At 59.2% G+C, this 17,342-nt stretch overlaps 6 protein-coding genes across 6 annotated transcripts; 3 read left to right on the top strand and 3 right to left on the bottom strand.

Moving 5' to 3' along the window:
- Positions 1 to 272: 272 nt before the first annotated feature.
- Positions 273 to 1,883, top strand: THITE_2075584 (uncharacterized protein; the record flags this gene model as incomplete). The annotated part of the gene is made up of 3 exons (XM_003653181.1): positions 273 to 755; positions 847 to 1,659; positions 1,794 to 1,883. The coding sequence occupies exons 1-3, from the start codon at positions 480 to 482 to the stop codon at positions 1,881 to 1,883; spliced, it is 1,179 nt and encodes a 392-aa protein (XP_003653229.1). The 5' UTR covers positions 273 to 479.
- A 615-nt stretch (positions 1,884 to 2,498) lies between these two features.
- THITE_2115422 (uncharacterized protein) lies at positions 2,499 to 6,577 on the bottom strand. Its single transcript, XM_003653180.1, has 3 exons — positions 5,641 to 6,577; positions 4,632 to 5,587; positions 2,499 to 4,570 (listed from the first exon to the last, which is right to left on the bottom strand). The coding sequence occupies exons 1-3, from the start codon at positions 6,191 to 6,193 to the stop codon at positions 2,600 to 2,602; spliced, it is 3,480 nt and encodes a 1,159-aa protein (XP_003653228.1). The 5' UTR covers positions 6,194 to 6,577; the 3' UTR covers positions 2,499 to 2,599.
- A 682-nt stretch (positions 6,578 to 7,259) lies between these two features.
- THITE_2115421 (uncharacterized protein) lies at positions 7,260 to 9,696 on the bottom strand. Its single transcript, XM_003653179.1, has 3 exons — positions 9,489 to 9,696; positions 8,829 to 9,437; positions 7,260 to 8,770 (listed from the first exon to the last, which is right to left on the bottom strand). Exons 1-3 carry the CDS (start codon positions 9,555 to 9,557, stop codon positions 7,511 to 7,513), a joined length of 1,938 nt encoding a protein of 645 aa, XP_003653227.1. The 5' UTR covers positions 9,558 to 9,696; the 3' UTR covers positions 7,260 to 7,510.
- Positions 9,697 to 9,851: 155 nt separating this feature from the next.
- THITE_2115418 (uncharacterized protein) lies at positions 9,852 to 11,647 on the top strand. The gene is made up of 3 exons (XM_003653178.1): positions 9,852 to 10,327; positions 10,401 to 10,983; positions 11,043 to 11,647. The coding sequence occupies exons 1-3, from the start codon at positions 10,124 to 10,126 to the stop codon at positions 11,486 to 11,488; spliced, it is 1,233 nt and encodes a 410-aa protein (XP_003653226.1). The 5' UTR covers positions 9,852 to 10,123; the 3' UTR covers positions 11,489 to 11,647.
- Positions 11,648 to 12,512: 865 nt separating this feature from the next.
- On the top strand, positions 12,513 to 15,008 carry THITE_2115417 (uncharacterized protein). Its single transcript, XM_003653177.1, has 4 exons — positions 12,513 to 12,928; positions 12,997 to 13,070; positions 13,127 to 14,559; positions 14,643 to 15,008. The coding sequence occupies exons 1-4, from the start codon at positions 12,683 to 12,685 to the stop codon at positions 14,747 to 14,749; spliced, it is 1,860 nt and encodes a 619-aa protein (XP_003653225.1). The 5' UTR covers positions 12,513 to 12,682; the 3' UTR covers positions 14,750 to 15,008.
- Position 15,009: 1 nt separating this feature from the next.
- On the bottom strand, positions 15,010 to 16,541 carry THITE_2115414 (uncharacterized protein). Its single transcript, XM_003653176.1, has 3 exons — positions 16,279 to 16,541; positions 15,824 to 16,166; positions 15,010 to 15,498 (listed from the first exon to the last, which is right to left on the bottom strand). Exons 1-3 carry the CDS (start codon positions 16,360 to 16,362, stop codon positions 15,080 to 15,082), a joined length of 846 nt encoding a protein of 281 aa, XP_003653224.1. The 5' UTR covers positions 16,363 to 16,541; the 3' UTR covers positions 15,010 to 15,079.
- Positions 16,542 to 17,342: the final 801 nt, after the last annotated feature.

Raw genomic sequence — 17,342 nt, 5'->3', positions numbered from 1 at the left:
AATAAAAAAAATAAGAATAAGGCAAAAGAGAAGAAAAAAAAAGGAGAGAAGAAAAGAAACAAAATATCTTTGCTTCAGAAACCTTAGTTGCAATTGAAGGTCCCTCAAATATGTCGCCTCCCCAGCCTCGAATTTCTGCTTGGTGACTCGCCCGGGGAGCTGGTGCCTCCCTGTGACTCGTCTCCCGCTTGCTGATAGCGGGCGCCAATGCACTTGACTTCGACCGTTGCTACCCCACCAAGAATTTTGTGCAGCTGCTTCTCGAGGGGTACCACTTTCTTCCAGTCGCAAACTTTTGCTTTGGCTCAGGCCTCCTGACGACTACTCCTCGCTGCTGCCTATCAACTAGCTGTCTTGTCGAGGACTTCTTGCGGCCTTGCTCTTTGGTCCGTCGTTTGTTTGGCCGATCCTCTCAAATTGCATTCCCTTCCACCGCGCCGCGCTCTGCTCTGGCGCCTCGCCCCTCGTCGCCGAACGATATGAGCGACGCTGTCGTGAAGGACCAGCCCGAGGTGGCCGCCGAGGCCACTGAGGTGCAGGCTGCCCAGGATGCAACCCCTGCTGTCGAGAACACCGACGAGACCGCCGACAAGCAGACGGATGCTGCCGCCGAGGGCCAGAACGGTGCCGTCAAGGCCCCCGAAAACATGCTGAAGACGACCGCCAAGCCCGACCCTAAGGACCACAGGAGAAATCGCAAATACGATCCGACCACCCAGCCGGTGACGGACGATCCTGTCAAGATCCGCAACCAGGTAAGTTCTCCCCGCCTCGCCCTTCCCCCAAAAGCCCCGACCCGGCATTGGCTGGGAGACTGGAACTCCAGACTGACCCCCTTGCTCGCAGGTCGAGTTCTACTTCAGCGACAGCAACCTGCCGACCGACAAGTTCATGTGGGAGAGCACGGGGGGCGAGGAGAACAAGCCGATGCCGCTCAAGACCATCTGCAGCTTCAAGCGGATGCGCCAGTTCCAGCCCTACAGCGCCGTCGTGGCCGCCCTGCGCGAGAGCACCTTCCTCGAAATCTCGGGCGAGGAGGGCCAGGAGGTCGTGCGACGCAAGAAGGCGTACGTGTCGTCGACCGAGGCGCAGCGCGCCCGCATGAACGCCTCCATCTACGCCAAGGGCTTCGGCGACGAGGAGCCGTCGACCCAGTTCGACATCGAGGCCTTCTTCGCCAAGCACGGCCACGTCAAGCTCGTCAAGCTGCGCCGGACCAACGAGGACCTCTTCAAGGGCTCCGTCTTCGTCGAGTTCGCCACCGCCGAGGAGGCCGACGCCTTCGTCAAGCTCGACCCCAAGCCGACCTGGAAGGGCCACGAGCTGCTGGTCATGAAGAAGAAGGACTACCTGGAGATGAAGAACCAGCAGATCAAGGAGGGCAAGATCGAGCCCAACAGCAGCCGACGCGTCGGCTTTTTCGAGGGCAAGACGCGCGGCGGCGCGCGCGGCGGGCGCGGCCACGGCCAGGGTCGCGACGACAAGGGCCAGAACGGCAAGGCAGGGCGTGACGAGAACCAGAAGAACGGCTCCAAGGGCGGGCGTGGCCGGGGTAGGGGCAGGGGCGGTCGTGGTGGCCGCGGCGGTCGCGGCGGGCGCGACAACCGCGGCCGCGACGAGAAGAAGAGCGAGGAGACCCGGCAGAACACCAACGAGTATGTTGTGCTCCTCTCCCCTCACCCAGCGATTTATCCAGCTGCCGTTCTTCCCATGCTAATACTAACAACTTGCGCAGTGTCCAGGTGCCCACCATCCAATCCACCGCGGGCAAGAACGGCGAAGCCAACGGCAAGCGGGCTCGCGAGGACGACGGCGCCGGCGCCGGCGCGCCCCCGGCGAAGAAGGTCGATACCAAGGCAGACGCTGTCGCGGCGGCGCAATAAGAGCACGGAAAGTCCTTTTTGTTTCTGGCCTGGGGCCGTTTTGAGACGGACGGGCGGCAACCGAGGACCGAAACAGTTTCCTGGGGGGGTTGTTTCGATCTGGTTTGCTGTGTTCCCTCCCGCCCCCTTGACATGGCCGTGCTTGTAGATTATATCTATTACCTTGACATCTGGATGGCGTTCTCGGCTGGGTTCGTTCTGGTATGTTTCTTATTAGATGGGACGGGGCCTTTTGCTTTCCATTCTAGATACTCGACAGACAACCGCACCTTGAACTCGAACATCTATAAGCATCTGAGCACCTCCCATGGGACTCCTGATTTAGGTCGCACCATTGTTGCGGGGGTATAATTGTCTGTCGACACCTGGCTGTCAACACCGACGAGTTGGATCGGCGCAGTCCCATTCCGCGACCTTCTGCCGTCTCGTGTCTCACAAACGTATACACTCCGAGGGGTACCTATTACAACAGACATACATGACAAAACCGACCCTGACACCCTGCCTCCATCCATTTCTGCACCAACCAGATGTGGGAATCCCCAGAGAATGCCGGCAATGCAGCCCTCGTTGAACTGAGTGCTGGCAAGATACCGATGAATTCCGTCCGCGCAAAGGAAAAGAAGAAGAGCCAGGAAAAACCAAAAACAACGGTACCAAGCAAAACCGAACGATACCCGAACCCGACCTCCAAGAAGAAGAAGCAGGAGCAGCTCCTACCCGGTCGGGTTGTTCCTAAGCAGGTCGTACAGCGCCTGGTCGCTGTCCATGCTGCTGTACGTGTGGCTTGACAGGTTCATTGACCTGTGGTGCTGGGTCGGGTGGCCGTGGCCGTGGCCGTGGCCGTGGCCGTGGCCGTGGCCGCTGCGCGCGTACCCGAGCCCTCCTTGTCCATGCGACGTCCCGGTCCCGCCGGCAGCAGCAGCGGCGGCGGCGGTCGAGCTGTACGCAGTGACGGAAGGGCTACTATTCGCTGCCGCGCCGAAGCTGTACCAGTTCTGGTGGCTGGTGCCTCTGGCGTGCTGCTGCTGCTGCTGTTGCTGCTGTGGCAGTGGTTGCTGCTGGGCCATGTTATTGTTCATGTACCCGTTGTAGCTCTGCTGCTGCCTCTGCTGGTGCTGCTGGTGCTGTTGTGGTTGCTGTGGCTGTTGCTGGCCGTAGATGCTCGACGAGCTCTTGGCTTGAGTCGGTGGCTGAGGCCGCACATTGAACCCTTGCAGCGACTGCGACTGCGGGGTGGTCGAGGAGGGCATGTTGTAAGACGGGTTACTGCCGGGCGTCGACTGTGCGGCGTTGTAAACGCGGGCACTTCTTGCTTGGGAGGTTGAGCTCGAAGCTCCCCACTGCGCCGTGCCGGGAGCTGTGGCTGAGTTCGAGGGATAGGACGGCGCGACATTGTGAGACCCGGGCGTTGAGAGGGTAGATGATGGAGCGTTGCGGGCATTGTAGTTGTCATAAGAGGCGTACGACGCCGATTGGGTAGTTTGATTGTTGGAATATGGCTGGTATGCGACGCGATCACTAGACGAATCTCCTTGAGTGTTGGCACTCTGATATTGGTTGTAGCTGTAGTTCGTCGAGTTCGCCGGCTGAGTGACGGCGGCGGATCCGTACGCAGAGTTGCCTGAGAGGGATTCCCCTCCTTGGGGCTGAACAGACCGGGTTGCAGACATGCTATTCACCGGGGTATGGCTCTGGCCCCGGTTGCTCTGCCGTGATTTGGCCCGGGCCGGCTGCGCGACAGTCTGGCGAGGCGAGTTCTGCACAGGCTGGCTTGTCAAAGTAACCGGCTGCCCCGCATTCGGCCAGCTCGAGGCTTGCTGCTGCGGCACATTATCATACGTCTGAGAAACCGGCGCGGGCTTCTTAGGCCTGGACTGTCTCGGTGACGTTCTGCCCGCGGACGCTGTTTGCGCTGAGGCGCCAGGCATTGACTGCCAACTGTGCTGAGCGTCCATGGTGTTGCCGCCTGTCCCATTTTCGGGAGCAGCCTGGCCGGCCGGGAGGCTGTGTCCCGCCATCGACTTGTGGCCTCCTGAGCTCCCACACCGGCCGTGCTCAACAGCTGAGGTGGGGGTTTTCTCCGCGTAAGCCACTGTGGCTTCGTGGGCAGCCGGGGGTTGGGGGTAGCTTAAGTTGTGCAATGGAGTCTCGGGAGTCTCCGAGGCTGGGTTCGCCGCGTACTCGACCAGGGTGGACTCCATGGTAGACAATGGGATACCTGACTGGGTGAGTTCCCCGGTGGTGACTGTGCTGACATTGGGAAAGCTCAATCCAGAAGAATGCTGGTAGAAGCCACGGGTCTGGTGGAAAGCATCCGTGGGTGGCTCCATTTGGTGAGACACTTGTTCTGAAGCTGGCGCGTTGACCGTCCCCTGGACATGTCCGCCGAACTGGTCTTGGATTTGTTCATTCGCAGATTGTCCGTCCATCGGTCCATGGACGGGCTGGTCGACGGGCTGGTTATGGAATCCTGGCGAGCCGAGATCCTCGGGCTCGTCGTTCGGCACCTCCACGCTCACTGGTGGGGGAAGCTCCGCCGCTGGTTGCGCTGGTTCCGCTGGTTCTGCTGGTTCCGCCGGTTCCGCTGGTTCGGCAGCATTGCTCTGCCGTGACTTCGCAAGCGAGTAGACGCATTCAACGCCATCCGCAACGCACATCGAGCAAGACGGACGTGCTTTGTCACACTACGCGGAAACTTGTCAGTCCCAATCTCCACACCGCGAGGCGGACCGGATCCACACGAACCTTGCCCTTGTACTTCTTGACACGGCAGTTGTCGCATATGCGTCTACTTTGCTTCCCTTGCGCGGCCTCCGCGTCCTGTGCCAGATCTGCACCCGCGCCAGCAACATCCGACTTCTTCTTCCGCGGCTTCTTGGGCTTGGCTGACTGAGGAGTGCTGCCCCCTGCTGAGGAAGCAGACTGGCCAGAGTTCGACTCGTACTGACTGGGATGAACGATGCGCAGACGCGCCGCGCCGTACTTGATCAACATGGCCAGGGAGTCCTGTTGCAATTCCGGCGATTGGTTGGCGAAGATACTGAATTGTTCGGCAGACAGTGTCGTCGGATCGATGTTGTTTTCGTTTAGGAGCTTGATCGCAACTTGTCTTCGCCTTTCCTCCTCGCCTGGAGGGAGGTTGAGGATAGTATACACGGGTGCATCGCTAGTGGTGGCGGGCGCTCCGTCGCTGGCAGCGGCAACACCCACAAGGCCTTCGGGATAATTGCTCGAGCCTCCAGGTTGCACATCCCCAGCAGTTCCCGCTTCGGTATTGTACATCGGTCTCGTTGAGGGATCGCGCACGGGCAGCGCGCCGGGCATTTCCGGAGGGAGCACAGTGCCGTCCGGGCCGGCTGGGGCGCCAGACTCCTTCTTCTTACGTCTCCTCTTCGGCTGAGAGCCCTCCCCGTCCGGCATACCATCTTCGGGTGCCCTCTTCTTTGAGAATCTAGGAGTCTTTGGCTTTGGCTCTTTCGGTGGCTTGGGCTCCTTGGGCGGCCGCGGCGTCTTTGGCTCCTTCGGTTTTCTCGCTGGGGTATTTACGACGGGGGCTGGCGGTGGTGGCGTTGGCGCAAGAAGTTCAATCAGCTGGGCCACTGTCTTGTGCATCGGCGTGTGTTCGTATTTCACGTCGATGGTTTTGGTTGACTTGACAAAGGCGATCTTAACGGACCCTCGGCAATCGAAGGCCGGTCGAGCTGGATTCACCGGTCAGCCACGGCAAACAACAGCTCCTAAGGACGCAACCTACCCAGATGAACCGGGTCTTGGCCACTCTTGTCGCTCCACTCGGCGATGGCCAGCTTCGCAGGGTTTTTCGAGACCTGCCGACTCCACACCTGCCAGGAATCTTTGCAGAGGTAGGTAAAGGTCCAGCTCTGCTCGCTTTTCGAGACTTGGCGCACCGTCCAGTTGCTCCCGTCCACCTGACCGAGGCACGCGATGATATGCCTCGCGATAGAAGTCTGCAACACGGGGTCGTCCACGGGCTGGTTGATCAGAGCGTCAATCGCATTGACTCTGCGCGTCGCCTGCACTCCATTCCCATTCACGGCAGGAGCGGCGCTCGGCCGCTCTCCGCCCAGCAGCGGATCGATATTGGCCGCAGTCTCCAGCGTCTCATTCTCATTGTCGGAGACCGGGATATCAAAGACCGCGGTCGCTCGGATCTCAAACGTGACCGAGACGTGTTCGGCGCGCGTTTCGGTCACCCTGCTGGCGAGGAGGTCGCGCAGTTGGGCCTGCAGATCGGCGATTGACGCGCACGATGGGTTCGACTGGCCGGCGCCGAGCAGCACCTCCATGGTCGGTCGGCGCTCGCAAAAATCAGAATGCCGCGGGCGCGTTCATAGAAGAAGACGAAATGCCGTCAGGAATCAGTCAGCCAGCCGAAATTTCTTGAAAACCTCGAATGCCAGCGGCTTGCGCTGCGGGAGAAGGACAACACTGGCGTTAGCGAAAACCGAGCTTCGCCTTGTCGACGCGGTGGGTTGCTTGGCTTGGGATTGAAGTCGCGGCAGACGGGAGTTCAGATAAGATAATTAGTGGGGGTGTGAATAACGCGACAAGCACAGCTCGACAAGAGCCGTTACAATACATGTAAATACCGTATCTCGCAACGTGCAGATTACACAGCACAGCAGGTACTCCGTACACCAAAAGTGGAGGTTCGTCGCAGGGCAGTCCACCAAAGCGTCTTCTAATCTTCTAATAAAAATATATATACTACACAACTGCCCAGATTTTTCCGGTTACTGCGATGGTCCTTTTGGCTGCAAAACAGGGGTCTTCCTTAACTAATTGTTATTACACTCCACCTACTAAGCCGTTAACAAATAACAGGTGCAGGGTATATGACTGTTAGCGATTTTTCTTTCCCCTTCCGTTGGCTTACGGCTAAATCGTCATTTCCTTTCCCCATTGTTTTGTTTTCCTTTTTCCTCCTTTTCTCTACGCGCCTGCATCGTGGGCTACGCGCCCGCACCATGAAACCGAGGGAGCCGTACGCAGGTGCCTAGGCAACTGGGCCAGCCGTAGGCAGGCGGGCATCTGGGGGAGCCGTACGGAACTGTGGGAGCCGTACGCAGGTGGGCATCTGGGGGAGCCGTGGCCAGGTAGGCAACTGGGGGAGCCGTACACAGGTGGGCACCCGGGCCAGCCGTACGCAGGGCATACCGCGGGCGGCACCGGGGCCACAACGCGGGCACCGGGGGCACAACGCGGGCACCGGGGGCACAACGCGGGCACCGGGGGCATGCCGTAGGCACCGGGGGCACAGCGCGGGCACCGGGGGTATAACGCGGGCACAACGTAGGTAGGTAGGCAACTGTGGGAGCCGTAGGCCGGGAGGCAAGCCGTGGGCCAGCAGTTCGCAGGTAATGCAGGTAGCCAGTAGTAACAGTAAGCAAGTCATGTGATGTAAAAATGCAGACAAAAAATCCACAAGCCCGCGAAGCGGGCTCCAAACCCCTAGTAGATATCTGCAACGGAACAGAAAGAGAAGTGATCCATCATCACACTACACTAATCCCTTGAAAGCGCGCATGTTTCCCCTTGCCAACCCATTCTTTCGCCAAGACCAGTAACTGACCGCCGTACGCCGAAAACCGCTCCAAGCTGCATCAGATATTCTCCTCGATCCACTGCTCCAACTTTTCCACCAGCTCCGCCTTCTTGCCCACGGCACTCACGCCCTTGCTAGCCAGCACGTCCTTCAGTTCGGCAACCGTCATCTTCTTGAGGGTGCCCTGCTCAAAGGCAGCTTTCAACTGCGCGTTGCTCAGGTGGCCCCCGGCGGCCTTTTTCGCGGCAGGTTTCGCGCGCTTCGCCGCCGGGCGCCCCTCGTCCTCGTCTTCGACCTCGCGCTTCATAGCCCTGCTCTTCATCAACGCGCCCGCCTTCTCGGCAAGCATCTGTTTCCACTCGGCGAGGTATCCGCCGACCCTTTTGTCGATCTGTCTGTATTTGGGGATGGTAGCGTCGTCCAGACCCTCAGGGACGTCCTCCTCCAGTGCCATGGCCTGTAGGATTTTGTAATGCCACTGGAGGGAGGGGTTAGGGTATTTGAGGGGATTGTACATGGCCTTTGGCAACTGGAGGTTCTGCACGATCTCGCGCATCTTGTCGGTGAGCTCATCAGCAGGCCTCGGCGGCGCCGACAACTCCACGTTCCTGACGTCGTCTGCGAACGGAAGCGGGTACAGCCACAGTCCGGCTGGCAAATACGGCGTCCCCGATGTCTCCTCATCGGGGTTCCTGGACGGGATAATGGCCACCATGATGGGGTTGGCATTTTGCCGGGCGACGAACCATGCCAAGCCAACCTTGTCGGCGTCGAGCAGCTTCTGCCACAGAGCGGAGAATACCCTCGTGGAACCGACATAGTCTTCCTCGCTGGGAAAGATGAAGATGGATTTCTTCACCGAGGCCCACGTGGGAATCGAGGAGCGCGGCTTGAATCCGATGACGCGAAGGACCTTGCCGCCCAAGTTCTTCAGAGACGCCAATTCCTCTGGCTTGAAGTAGATGTACTCGCCGCCGAACTTGTACGCTTTCTTCACTTCGGACTTGTCAACGGTCCTCGTATCGGAGTCGACTTTGATGGTCTCCCCTTGCGCGAGCTGCGCCTGTTCGCCGCCAAGCCAGACGTAGCATGTCCGCGCAGGCTGTTGCCGATGAAGAGGCATGTAGCCTTTCACAGATATCGTAATGCCCGGTGCAAGTTCGAAAGGAAGGTTGGAGAAATACGCCCGCTTGGGCGTTTGTTTGGAGTTGATGTTGGATATCAGCGAGTTCAAAAGCGAGAGTCCGTCGCCTGATTTTGAGGTTTTGACCTCGTCCGGGGAGCCGAGCTCGGCTGCTGGGTCACGGTAGATGATATCCTTTCTTTACGTTAGAGCACGTCCAAGGAAATGGCTAGGAAAAGGGGGCATTTCCCACATCGTAGAACTTGGACACGTCGAAGCTCGAACCCCCCTGGCTGATGGGAAAGAGCTCGATGACAACGCCCAAATCGTAAAGATCCTTGGCACGAACTGCCGCTGATGACTTCGCGGCCTTGTCCTTCCCGTGCGGGCTATCATTGTCTGTGATGATAAACAGCCGCCGAGAGCCAAAGTTCGCTGCGTTGGTGGTGAACACTTGGTTGGCGCAGAAGAGCACGTTGGCCATGGAAGCGGGCTCATTTGAAGGAACAAGCACTTCGTCAGCGTCCTCTCCCTCCTCCACCAACGCCTTCAGTTTCTTGACGTCCTCGGCGGCCGGCACGTCGAGATCGGTGAAGAGGTAGCAGTGCGGATACCCAGTCCCACTCCGCCCGCCCGCCTCGTCCCGAAACTTGGACTTCTCTGTGCCGAAGAGCAGAATGCCCATCATGTCCTTCGGCTGCGCAATGATCCGCTGCTGCATGAACTGGTAGGCGCACTTCAGAGCCGCCGCAACGGCCGAGTCCTTTTCTCCTTTCTTCTTATCGGTGGCCGGAGGCTGCTGAAGCATCGATTTGCTGACGTCAATTGCAAACAACACGGCATCTTTTTGCGTCTTGTAATCCTACTACACGTTCAGCGGAGATCGGGAGAGCGAGCTGGGAGAACTGCTCACGGTCTCATCCAGCTCCTCCTCGCCCTCGTCCTGCTCCGGGCGTCTGTCATCGTCTTCTCCCCAAGCCATTGCTCAAAGATTGCTAATCCAGAGCCTCAATACAGATTTCTTTGGTCCTGTGCGCAATTGGGGCGATTGTGGCGATGAAAAACGAAAACAAGTGCGAAAGGAAGGTTGGTAGGCGGCTCGTGTAAGTGGCAAACGGGGCAGCGACATGCATGCGACGCGATGGCATGTTAGGCTGACGCGCCTGCCTAAACGCCAGTGCACGTGACGAGACCAGGCAGGATTGCAATTCCTCGACTGTGATTTGCTCAAATCTCCGACCGATCTGTCACGTCACACGACAGATGCCAAGATGGAAAGCAAGGGTCGGGTCCTCGCATCCGACGCCGCCGAGTGCTCGGGGCAGACAGTGCGGGCGATCTGGCCTTCCCTACCAGACCATTCGCCACTGTTTCCAGAGGTGTCAACCGTGGATTAGAGACGCACCTTGGAGGTCAATTGATTATTTCGCACATACTTGCGCAAGCGCAAAATCCCATTTTTCGTTCCTCTTCAGAGTAGGGGTGAAGTTCCCAATTGCGCAGCTTGACTGGTCTTGCGTCTTTCGTCCCGTCTCCGAGAGTCCCCGTATGGCCCTCCGACTCCCTGCCGCGGTACGCCCGCTCCGGCCGCTGGCTCTCGCGAAGCCTTCGGCACAACAAGTACGATGGCTGGCATCGCCAGTACCTCCAGTCACACAGAACTCGTCGCGGGGCCCGACCGCTATGGTTTTCCTCAACATGGGCGGTCCGTCAACCGTGGACGAAGTGGGCGACTTTCTTAGCAGACTATTCGTCAGTACTCCCCCCACGGTCCGGTATCACACACACACACTAGATGCGCTCGCTAACGCTCAATTTACTCTAGGCCGACGGCGACCTCATCCCGCTCGGGCGGCTGCAGGGTTACCTCGGCCCGCTCATCTCCAAACGGCGCACGCCCAAGATCCAGAAACAGTACGCGGCCATCGGCGGCGGCTCGCCGATCCGCAAGTGGTCCGAGTACCAGTGCGCCGAGATGTGCAAGATCCTCGACAAGATCTCACCCGAGACGGCGCCGCACAAGCCGTACGTGGCCTTCCGGTACGCGAACCCGCTGACCGAGGACACGTACCGGCGGATGCTGGCCGACGGGTTCGGCAATGGGCGCGGCGGGCGCGCCGTCGCGTTCACGCAGTACCCGCAGTATTCGTGCTCGACGACGGGCAGCAGCCTGAACGAGCTGTGGAAGTGGCGGCAGAGGCTGGAGGGCAAGGCCAGGCCGCTGCAGGACGGGGCGGACGGGACGATCAAGTGGAGCGTCATTGACCGGTGGCCGGTGCATCCGGGGTTGGTGGAGGCGTTCGCGCAGAACATCGAGGCCAAGCTGGCTGAGTACCCCGAGGAGAGGAGGGACAAGGTTGTGCTGCTCTTCTCGGCGCACAGCTTACCCATGACCGTGGTGAACAGGGGTGGGTTTATGGTTCCGTGTCTGGATATCCGGCGTTACGGTGCGCTAACACAGCTGTAGGTGATCCCTACCCCACCGAAGTTGCTGCCACGGTGCAGGCCGTGATGCAGCGGCTCAAGTTCGTCAACCCGTACCGGCTGTGCTGGCAATCCCAGGTCGGCCCTCAGCCCTGGCTCGGCCCACAGACGTCTAGCACGGTGGAGAATTACATCGCGCAGGGCCAAAAGGACCTGCTGCTCATCCCGATCGCGTTTACGTCGGACCACATCGAGACGCTATTTGAGCTCGACGAGGAGGTCATAGGAGGCTCGAGCCACGCCGACACGGTGAAGCGTGTCGAGAGCCTGAACGGCAGCCCGGTGTTTATCAATGCGCTTGCGGACCTGGCCAAGAGCCATCTGGCCAGCGGCATCGCCTGTTCGACGCAGATGGGCCTCAGGTGTCCAGGCTGCAAGAGCGAGAGATGTGCCGCGTCGAAGAAGTTCTTTGCGGGGCAGCAGTTATAGGCAGTGGTCATATGTATATATACCTTACGTGTATGATGAGCACGGTTCACGGTGAACTACCTGTCCTGGTCGGCGCGTGTTCCGGCGTTGTAGATAAGAGCACGCGATCGCCAAGGTCAATTGGCTTGTGATCGGAAAGCGAGATCGGTTCCAAACGGCTGCTCGAGTCCCTTGCGCAGGGGATTCGCGAAAGCAGGAAAGTGCCGCGAGTGGCAGTTTCGTCATTTGTCAGCCGGGCGCTGCAAGCCCCTGCCGACAACGCACCGCAGCAGGTGTGCGTCATGACTTCCAAATCCTCGTGTCCATGCCTGGCCCAACCAGCTGGCTAAGCGTTAGTTCCTTTGCACCCAATGGGTGGGTAAGGCAGGTATCTCCACTCAGGGGCATTGTAAACCGCAGTAGTGGATGTTTTCTGGAGCTTTCACTGACGAATCGAAGACGAAAGTGACCTGAGTGCAACGGGCACCTCAAGTTGCTCAGGACTTCCAACTTGCTGGTTCTTGGGCCGGGGTCTAGCGGGACCATGGAGTGCCCAAACTGGCTGAGCCACGTGTGGGATGCCCCCAACCTGATAACTAGTATAGTGCAGTGTAACGTCGCTGGCATTGCTCGGAGCATATCCAACATTTTTGGCTGCCGAGAGGGGAGATAGGGGTGGACCCGACCAAACAACCAGTCCAACTTGTGCCAGCGCCGGCCACCTCTTGTCGTTATCGTCACTCTTACTCTCCCCGACACATACCCCTTCAGCACGTGGTCAATCACAATTCGTCCTCTTTACAAGAGGAATGGCTTCGAGACACGGCCGGCTTTGCACTGGAAAGCATTGTGTCCCGCTCGTAGCGCGACAGTGAATTCGTGGCCCCCTTGGCGCTTACCTACCCTTCAACCAACAGCTGCTGCTTGTGCACCCCGAGGATTCTGTGCTGCCCAAGTCAGAAAGTCAGACAGTCTGGGTCACTAACTCCTGCACATGCTCTGGAGTCCGGTCCCAGCTTCGCACCTGACCTTGATCGCAATGACCGCAGTCAATTGACCCCCAAGTATTTTATTTTGAAGCGGTGGCGCTTCTCCTCCGCCACAGCCCATTATCCACCTCCGAGTTCAAGCCCGACACACAGCGGGATACTGTGTAAGTGAGGGGCCACAAATAACAACAGGACGAGACGAGGGTTCTGCAGCGCCGTATAAGACATGACGTTCGCGAGGGGCAGCGACGAATTTAACTCGTCTCGAAACTGGACTACGGCCGAGGACTCCATCAATGGCATGCACCCGGCGCGTTCACTACGCCATGAGGCCGACAACGACTCGAGCGAGACGACCGGGTTATTAGGCGCGGCCGCCGCCCCCGGCCACGGGACGTGTGAACCGGATCACGCCGACCGCTGGACGAGGGATGCCGAGTTCAGCGGCCTTCCGTGGTGGAAAAGGCCATCCGTATGTATTGGTCGCAGAGCCCAGCGTCGGGGCGACGGCGACGGCAACGGCGACTGACCGCGACACAGGTCTGGTTCCTACTAGGTCCATACGCGCTTTTCACTCTGGCCTTTGGCGGCGCAGTGGTGCCAAGGCTGAATCTGTATGGGCCAGACGCTGCGTCCACCCAGGCAGTTGTTGCTGCTAACCGCATCCCAGAATCATCGATCTCGTGTGCAAGCGCTACTTTGCCGACCGGAGGGCCGCAGATCCAGGCTTCACCTTTAGTCCAGTTATCCCAGGGGGCAACAACCGCCAGTGCTTCATTCCGGAGGTGCAGAAGTCGGTGGCCACCTTCTCGCTCGTCCTCAACGTCCTCACGGGGACCCTGAGCTCTCTCACAGCACCCAAGCTCGGCGCCCTGTCGGATCGCTACGGCCGCAAGCGCCTGATGGTCGTCTGCTCCATTGGCGGCATCCTTGCTGAGATCATCACCATCTTTGCTGCCAGGTTTCCCGAAACGGTGCCCTACCAGGTCTTGCTGCTCGGCGCCTTCTTCGACGGCCTGACGGGGTCCTTCACTGCCGGAAGCGTCCTCAGCCATGCGTACACGAGCGACTGCACGCCGCCGTCGAGACGAGGAGTTGCCATCGGCTACCTCCACTCGTGCCTGTTCACCGGGCTCGCCATTGGCCCGCTCATTGCCGGCTACCTGGTTGAGTGGACGGGCTCCCTGCTGTCCATCTTCTACATCCTGCTCGGCTGCCATGTCTTCTTCATCTCCTTCATGACGCTCATCACGCCCGAATCTCTGTCCAGGAAGCAGCAGCTTCTCGCGCGCGAGAAGTACGCCATCGAACAGGCCGCCATGGAGCCCGCACCGGGATGCTCGAACACTTTCCTCTCGAGAATTCCGCTCGGAACGCAAATCAGCAGGCTGGTCCACCGCGTGCGGACCGCAAACCCGCTGGCGCCGCTCGACATCCTCTTCCCCACCGGCCCCGGCAGCGCGCGGCTGCGGCGAAACTTCCTCGTGCTGGCCTTCACCGACATGGTCACGCTCGGCGCCGCCATGGGTGCCAGCTCCGTGATCGTCATGTACGTCGAGTACATGTTTGAGTGGGGCAACCTCGAGAGCTCGCGCTTCATCTCGATGACGTCCATGGTACGCGTCGTCACCCTCGTCGGCATCCTGCCGCTCATCAACTACTTCTTCCGCACGCGGCCGGCCGCGCGGCGGCGGCGGGGCGGGGCCGAGCCGAGCGCGCCGGTGGTCGAGGAGAACCGCGGCGCAGACGAGGTCGACATCTGGGTCCTGCGCGTCGCGCTGCTCTCTGACACCGTCGGCGTCGTCGGCTACATCTTTGCGCGCTCCGGCCCGGTCTTCGTCGCCTGCGCCGCCGTCACCTCCCTCGGCGGCCTGGCCTCCGCCACGATCCAGGCTGCCGTCACCAAGCACGTGCCGGCCGAGCGCGTCGGCCAGATGCTCGGCGCCATCGGGCTGCTGCACTCGCTCGCGAGGATCCTGGCGCCCATCATCTTCAACGAGCTGTACGCAGCCACCGTGGAGTCGTTCCCCCAGGCGTTCTTCGTCCTGCTGAGCGCCCTGCTGGCGTTGACCGTGGTTGCATCCTTCTTCCTCACGCCGCATGGTATGTCCCAACAACCCTCTACCCCCCCCCCCCCCCCCGCGGGCAACCAATCATCTCGGAACACTGACTGACTGCTGCGCCAGTCTATCTGAGAGACGAGGACGAACCGGCTCCGCACACCAACAGCGCCGCAGACCGCGCGCGGCAGGACGCGCTAGAGGACGAGGAGCTGTTGCCCGGGTTGTCGTAGTCTCTCGTGTTTTGCGCATGCCAGCTTAGATTTCCCACGTGCGAGGTTCGGTAGAACACTCATCCCGAGTGGGCAATCGGGCGACGATGCGGACGGCGGCCGGTGTTCTGATCTAATGAGCTTGCATATTGCAAAGTGTAAATACTAGCCCAGGCAAAAGATTAGAGAAAAGCCCGCAGCGTTCGCTGAGCGCCCGAGCTCTCACCACCCCTCTAATCCGCCGACGCCACAACAAGCGCCCAAATGAATCGGCGGCCGCTCTGCCAGTTAACACCAATCGTGCAAGACATGACAAAAGCGACCCATCCATCCCCGTCCCGTCCCCGCTAACTATGCCCCTTCCCCATCCCCAACCTCCTCCCTCCCCATAGCCGCCAACACCGCGCGATACACCGCCGCCTCCGCCTCCATGTCCGCCATCCCGCGCGGCAACCGCGCCGCGTCCTCAATGCTGGGAAAACTGCCCCCCGGCCGCGGTCGCCCGGCCATCATCGCCCCCATCCCCTCCCCGGCTGCAGCCTGGCGAGCCTCTGCGGCGTCGGCGGAGGACTGCTGGTGCTGCTGTTGCGGCTGGTGGTGCTGCTGCTGTTGGTGCTGCTCCTCCTCCTGCTCCTGCTGCTGCTGCTGCTGGTGGCGGTCCCACAGCGCGCCGCCCACGTTGCCCGCCTCGTCGGCCATCTGCTCGTAGATGCGGTCTGATGGCGTGTCGGCTGGCTTGGCGGTCGTGCCGCGGATGCGGGGGATGATGTCTGTGGTTTTGTTTTTGCATTTGTATTGTATTAGTCTGTCTGGTACTCACACATTTTCTTGTTTACCTTCTTGGGGGGAAGGTAGTAACGGTGTAAAAACCTGCATCCCTTTTAGGTGCTGGGGGAGGGGGTGGGATTGTGGTGAACAGGGCAAATGCTACAAAGTACGTCTTGGACTGGATGAAGCGGTGGAGAAGGGAGTCGACGTGGACTTGGGAAACAGATAGTGAGGCGGATATAGTGATGGAGAGGCAGACAAACGTGGCGGTGGAAAGGGGGAAAATAATTTAATGATAAAAAAATAAATAAAAAAGATGATACATACGGACGTGCACATGGGGAACGGTCTGGCCTGCCTCAGGCCCGTCCTGCAGGGCGATATTGAAGGAGCCAAGCTCAAGCTCGGGCTCGGGCGCTGGTTGCGGCGCGCTCTCCCTCCCCTTCTCGATATTGGAACTGGAGGAGGATGAGGAGGAGGCGGAGGGCAGGAAGTAATGGCGGGCCAGCATGCGCTGGACGCGCTGCACGGCCTGGAACAGGTCGGTGATTTCGGCCGGCGAGAGGTCAGTCAGGCGCCGGTGTGGGCGCAGCGGGCAGACGAGGACGTGGCCCGGCAGCAGCGGCTTGAGGTTGACGAGGGCGAACGAGTGGGGTGTTGTGAGGAAGACCTGGCGAGATGTCAGTACACAATGTGTGTGGGGCCTCCTGGTCATAGAACCGGGAGGGACAATGTTGACGGTGGAGAGGAACGGCGTGGATGGGATCAGAGAGCTGGCTGACTTGGTTTGTGACGTCAAAGGGACCGAAGTAGATGGGCTTTTGCGCGGATGCCGGGCCGGACGGCGAGGAGCTGCTCATCCTCATTGCGATTCGAGGTTGGTAAGCGAATGTCGTTGTTGACGGGAATGCGCCGAGTAGTCTATTCCAAGGTCTTTTGGTTGTGATCATGTTAATGACATCCACATGCGGTACCAATGACCGGGAGCGCAGGTAAGCTGCAGTGTCTGGAGTGGTAGGTTCCAGGTGACATTCAATGCTAACTGAATGAGCGCTTGAGTTTCGAGCTTGCTGGTGCGCTCTCTGATTCGTCCACGATTGCTCAAAAGGAAGCCCACCCAAACTGTCGGCGACAACTCCGTTCACAACCTGGAAGCTCCGGTAAAGCGGCACCGTGTTCCTACCAAGTCGGCAGATACACTGCTGGGCTGAGAAGACAGTTTAATTTTGTGCAGTGTCTTCGAAGTCATTGGGCACGCGTACACATGCAACGCCTTCTTGAGGGCGCCGTCCTCCGTGGCCCCGCCCCCCCCACTCCTTACACGGGAGACAATGGGTTCAATTTTGAGAGGATGGTCCATATAGACCAAGACTCCGAACAACTCAAACAACTCAAATATATAGCTCCATTTGGATTGAATTGTGTGCATAGTGGTGAAATTTGAGTTAGTTTGAAAATTGTCAAATCGACGCAAATAATTGCAAATCGCTATATATATCTCTAACCCTGACGGCCGCCTTCTACTTTTCTTATGTCGCCTGCACTCCTGTAGTATGCCCTGCTTGACTCTCTGGCTCTTTGGCTTTTGATGGCACTCGCAATGGCTGAATCGCTCAAAAACGCACTAAAATCAAGAGTGGCCAGTTTTGTTTCTTTCTGACTAAGCTAGTTCCTTACCTAATCGCCTACGCTATGCCCAGATCGCCTATAGCACTTGCTAGGTAAGTCGGTTTGTAACAGGAGTCTTCGAGTGCTACTAGTGAGATGCCTTAAGGCAGAGAAGTACAATAGTATCACAGTAGTGACCAAGGCGAGTAATTGCAGTTTCTAAGACGACACTGTCTAA

This window comes from Thermothielavioides terrestris, chromosome 2 (assembly GCF_000226115.1).
Source record: "Thermothielavioides terrestris NRRL 8126 chromosome 2, complete sequence".
NCBI lineage: Eukaryota > Fungi > Ascomycota > Sordariomycetes > Sordariales > Chaetomiaceae > Thermothielavioides > Thermothielavioides terrestris.
Note: the sequence above shows the minus strand (reverse complement) of the source record. Positions and strands in the feature narration are given on the sequence as shown.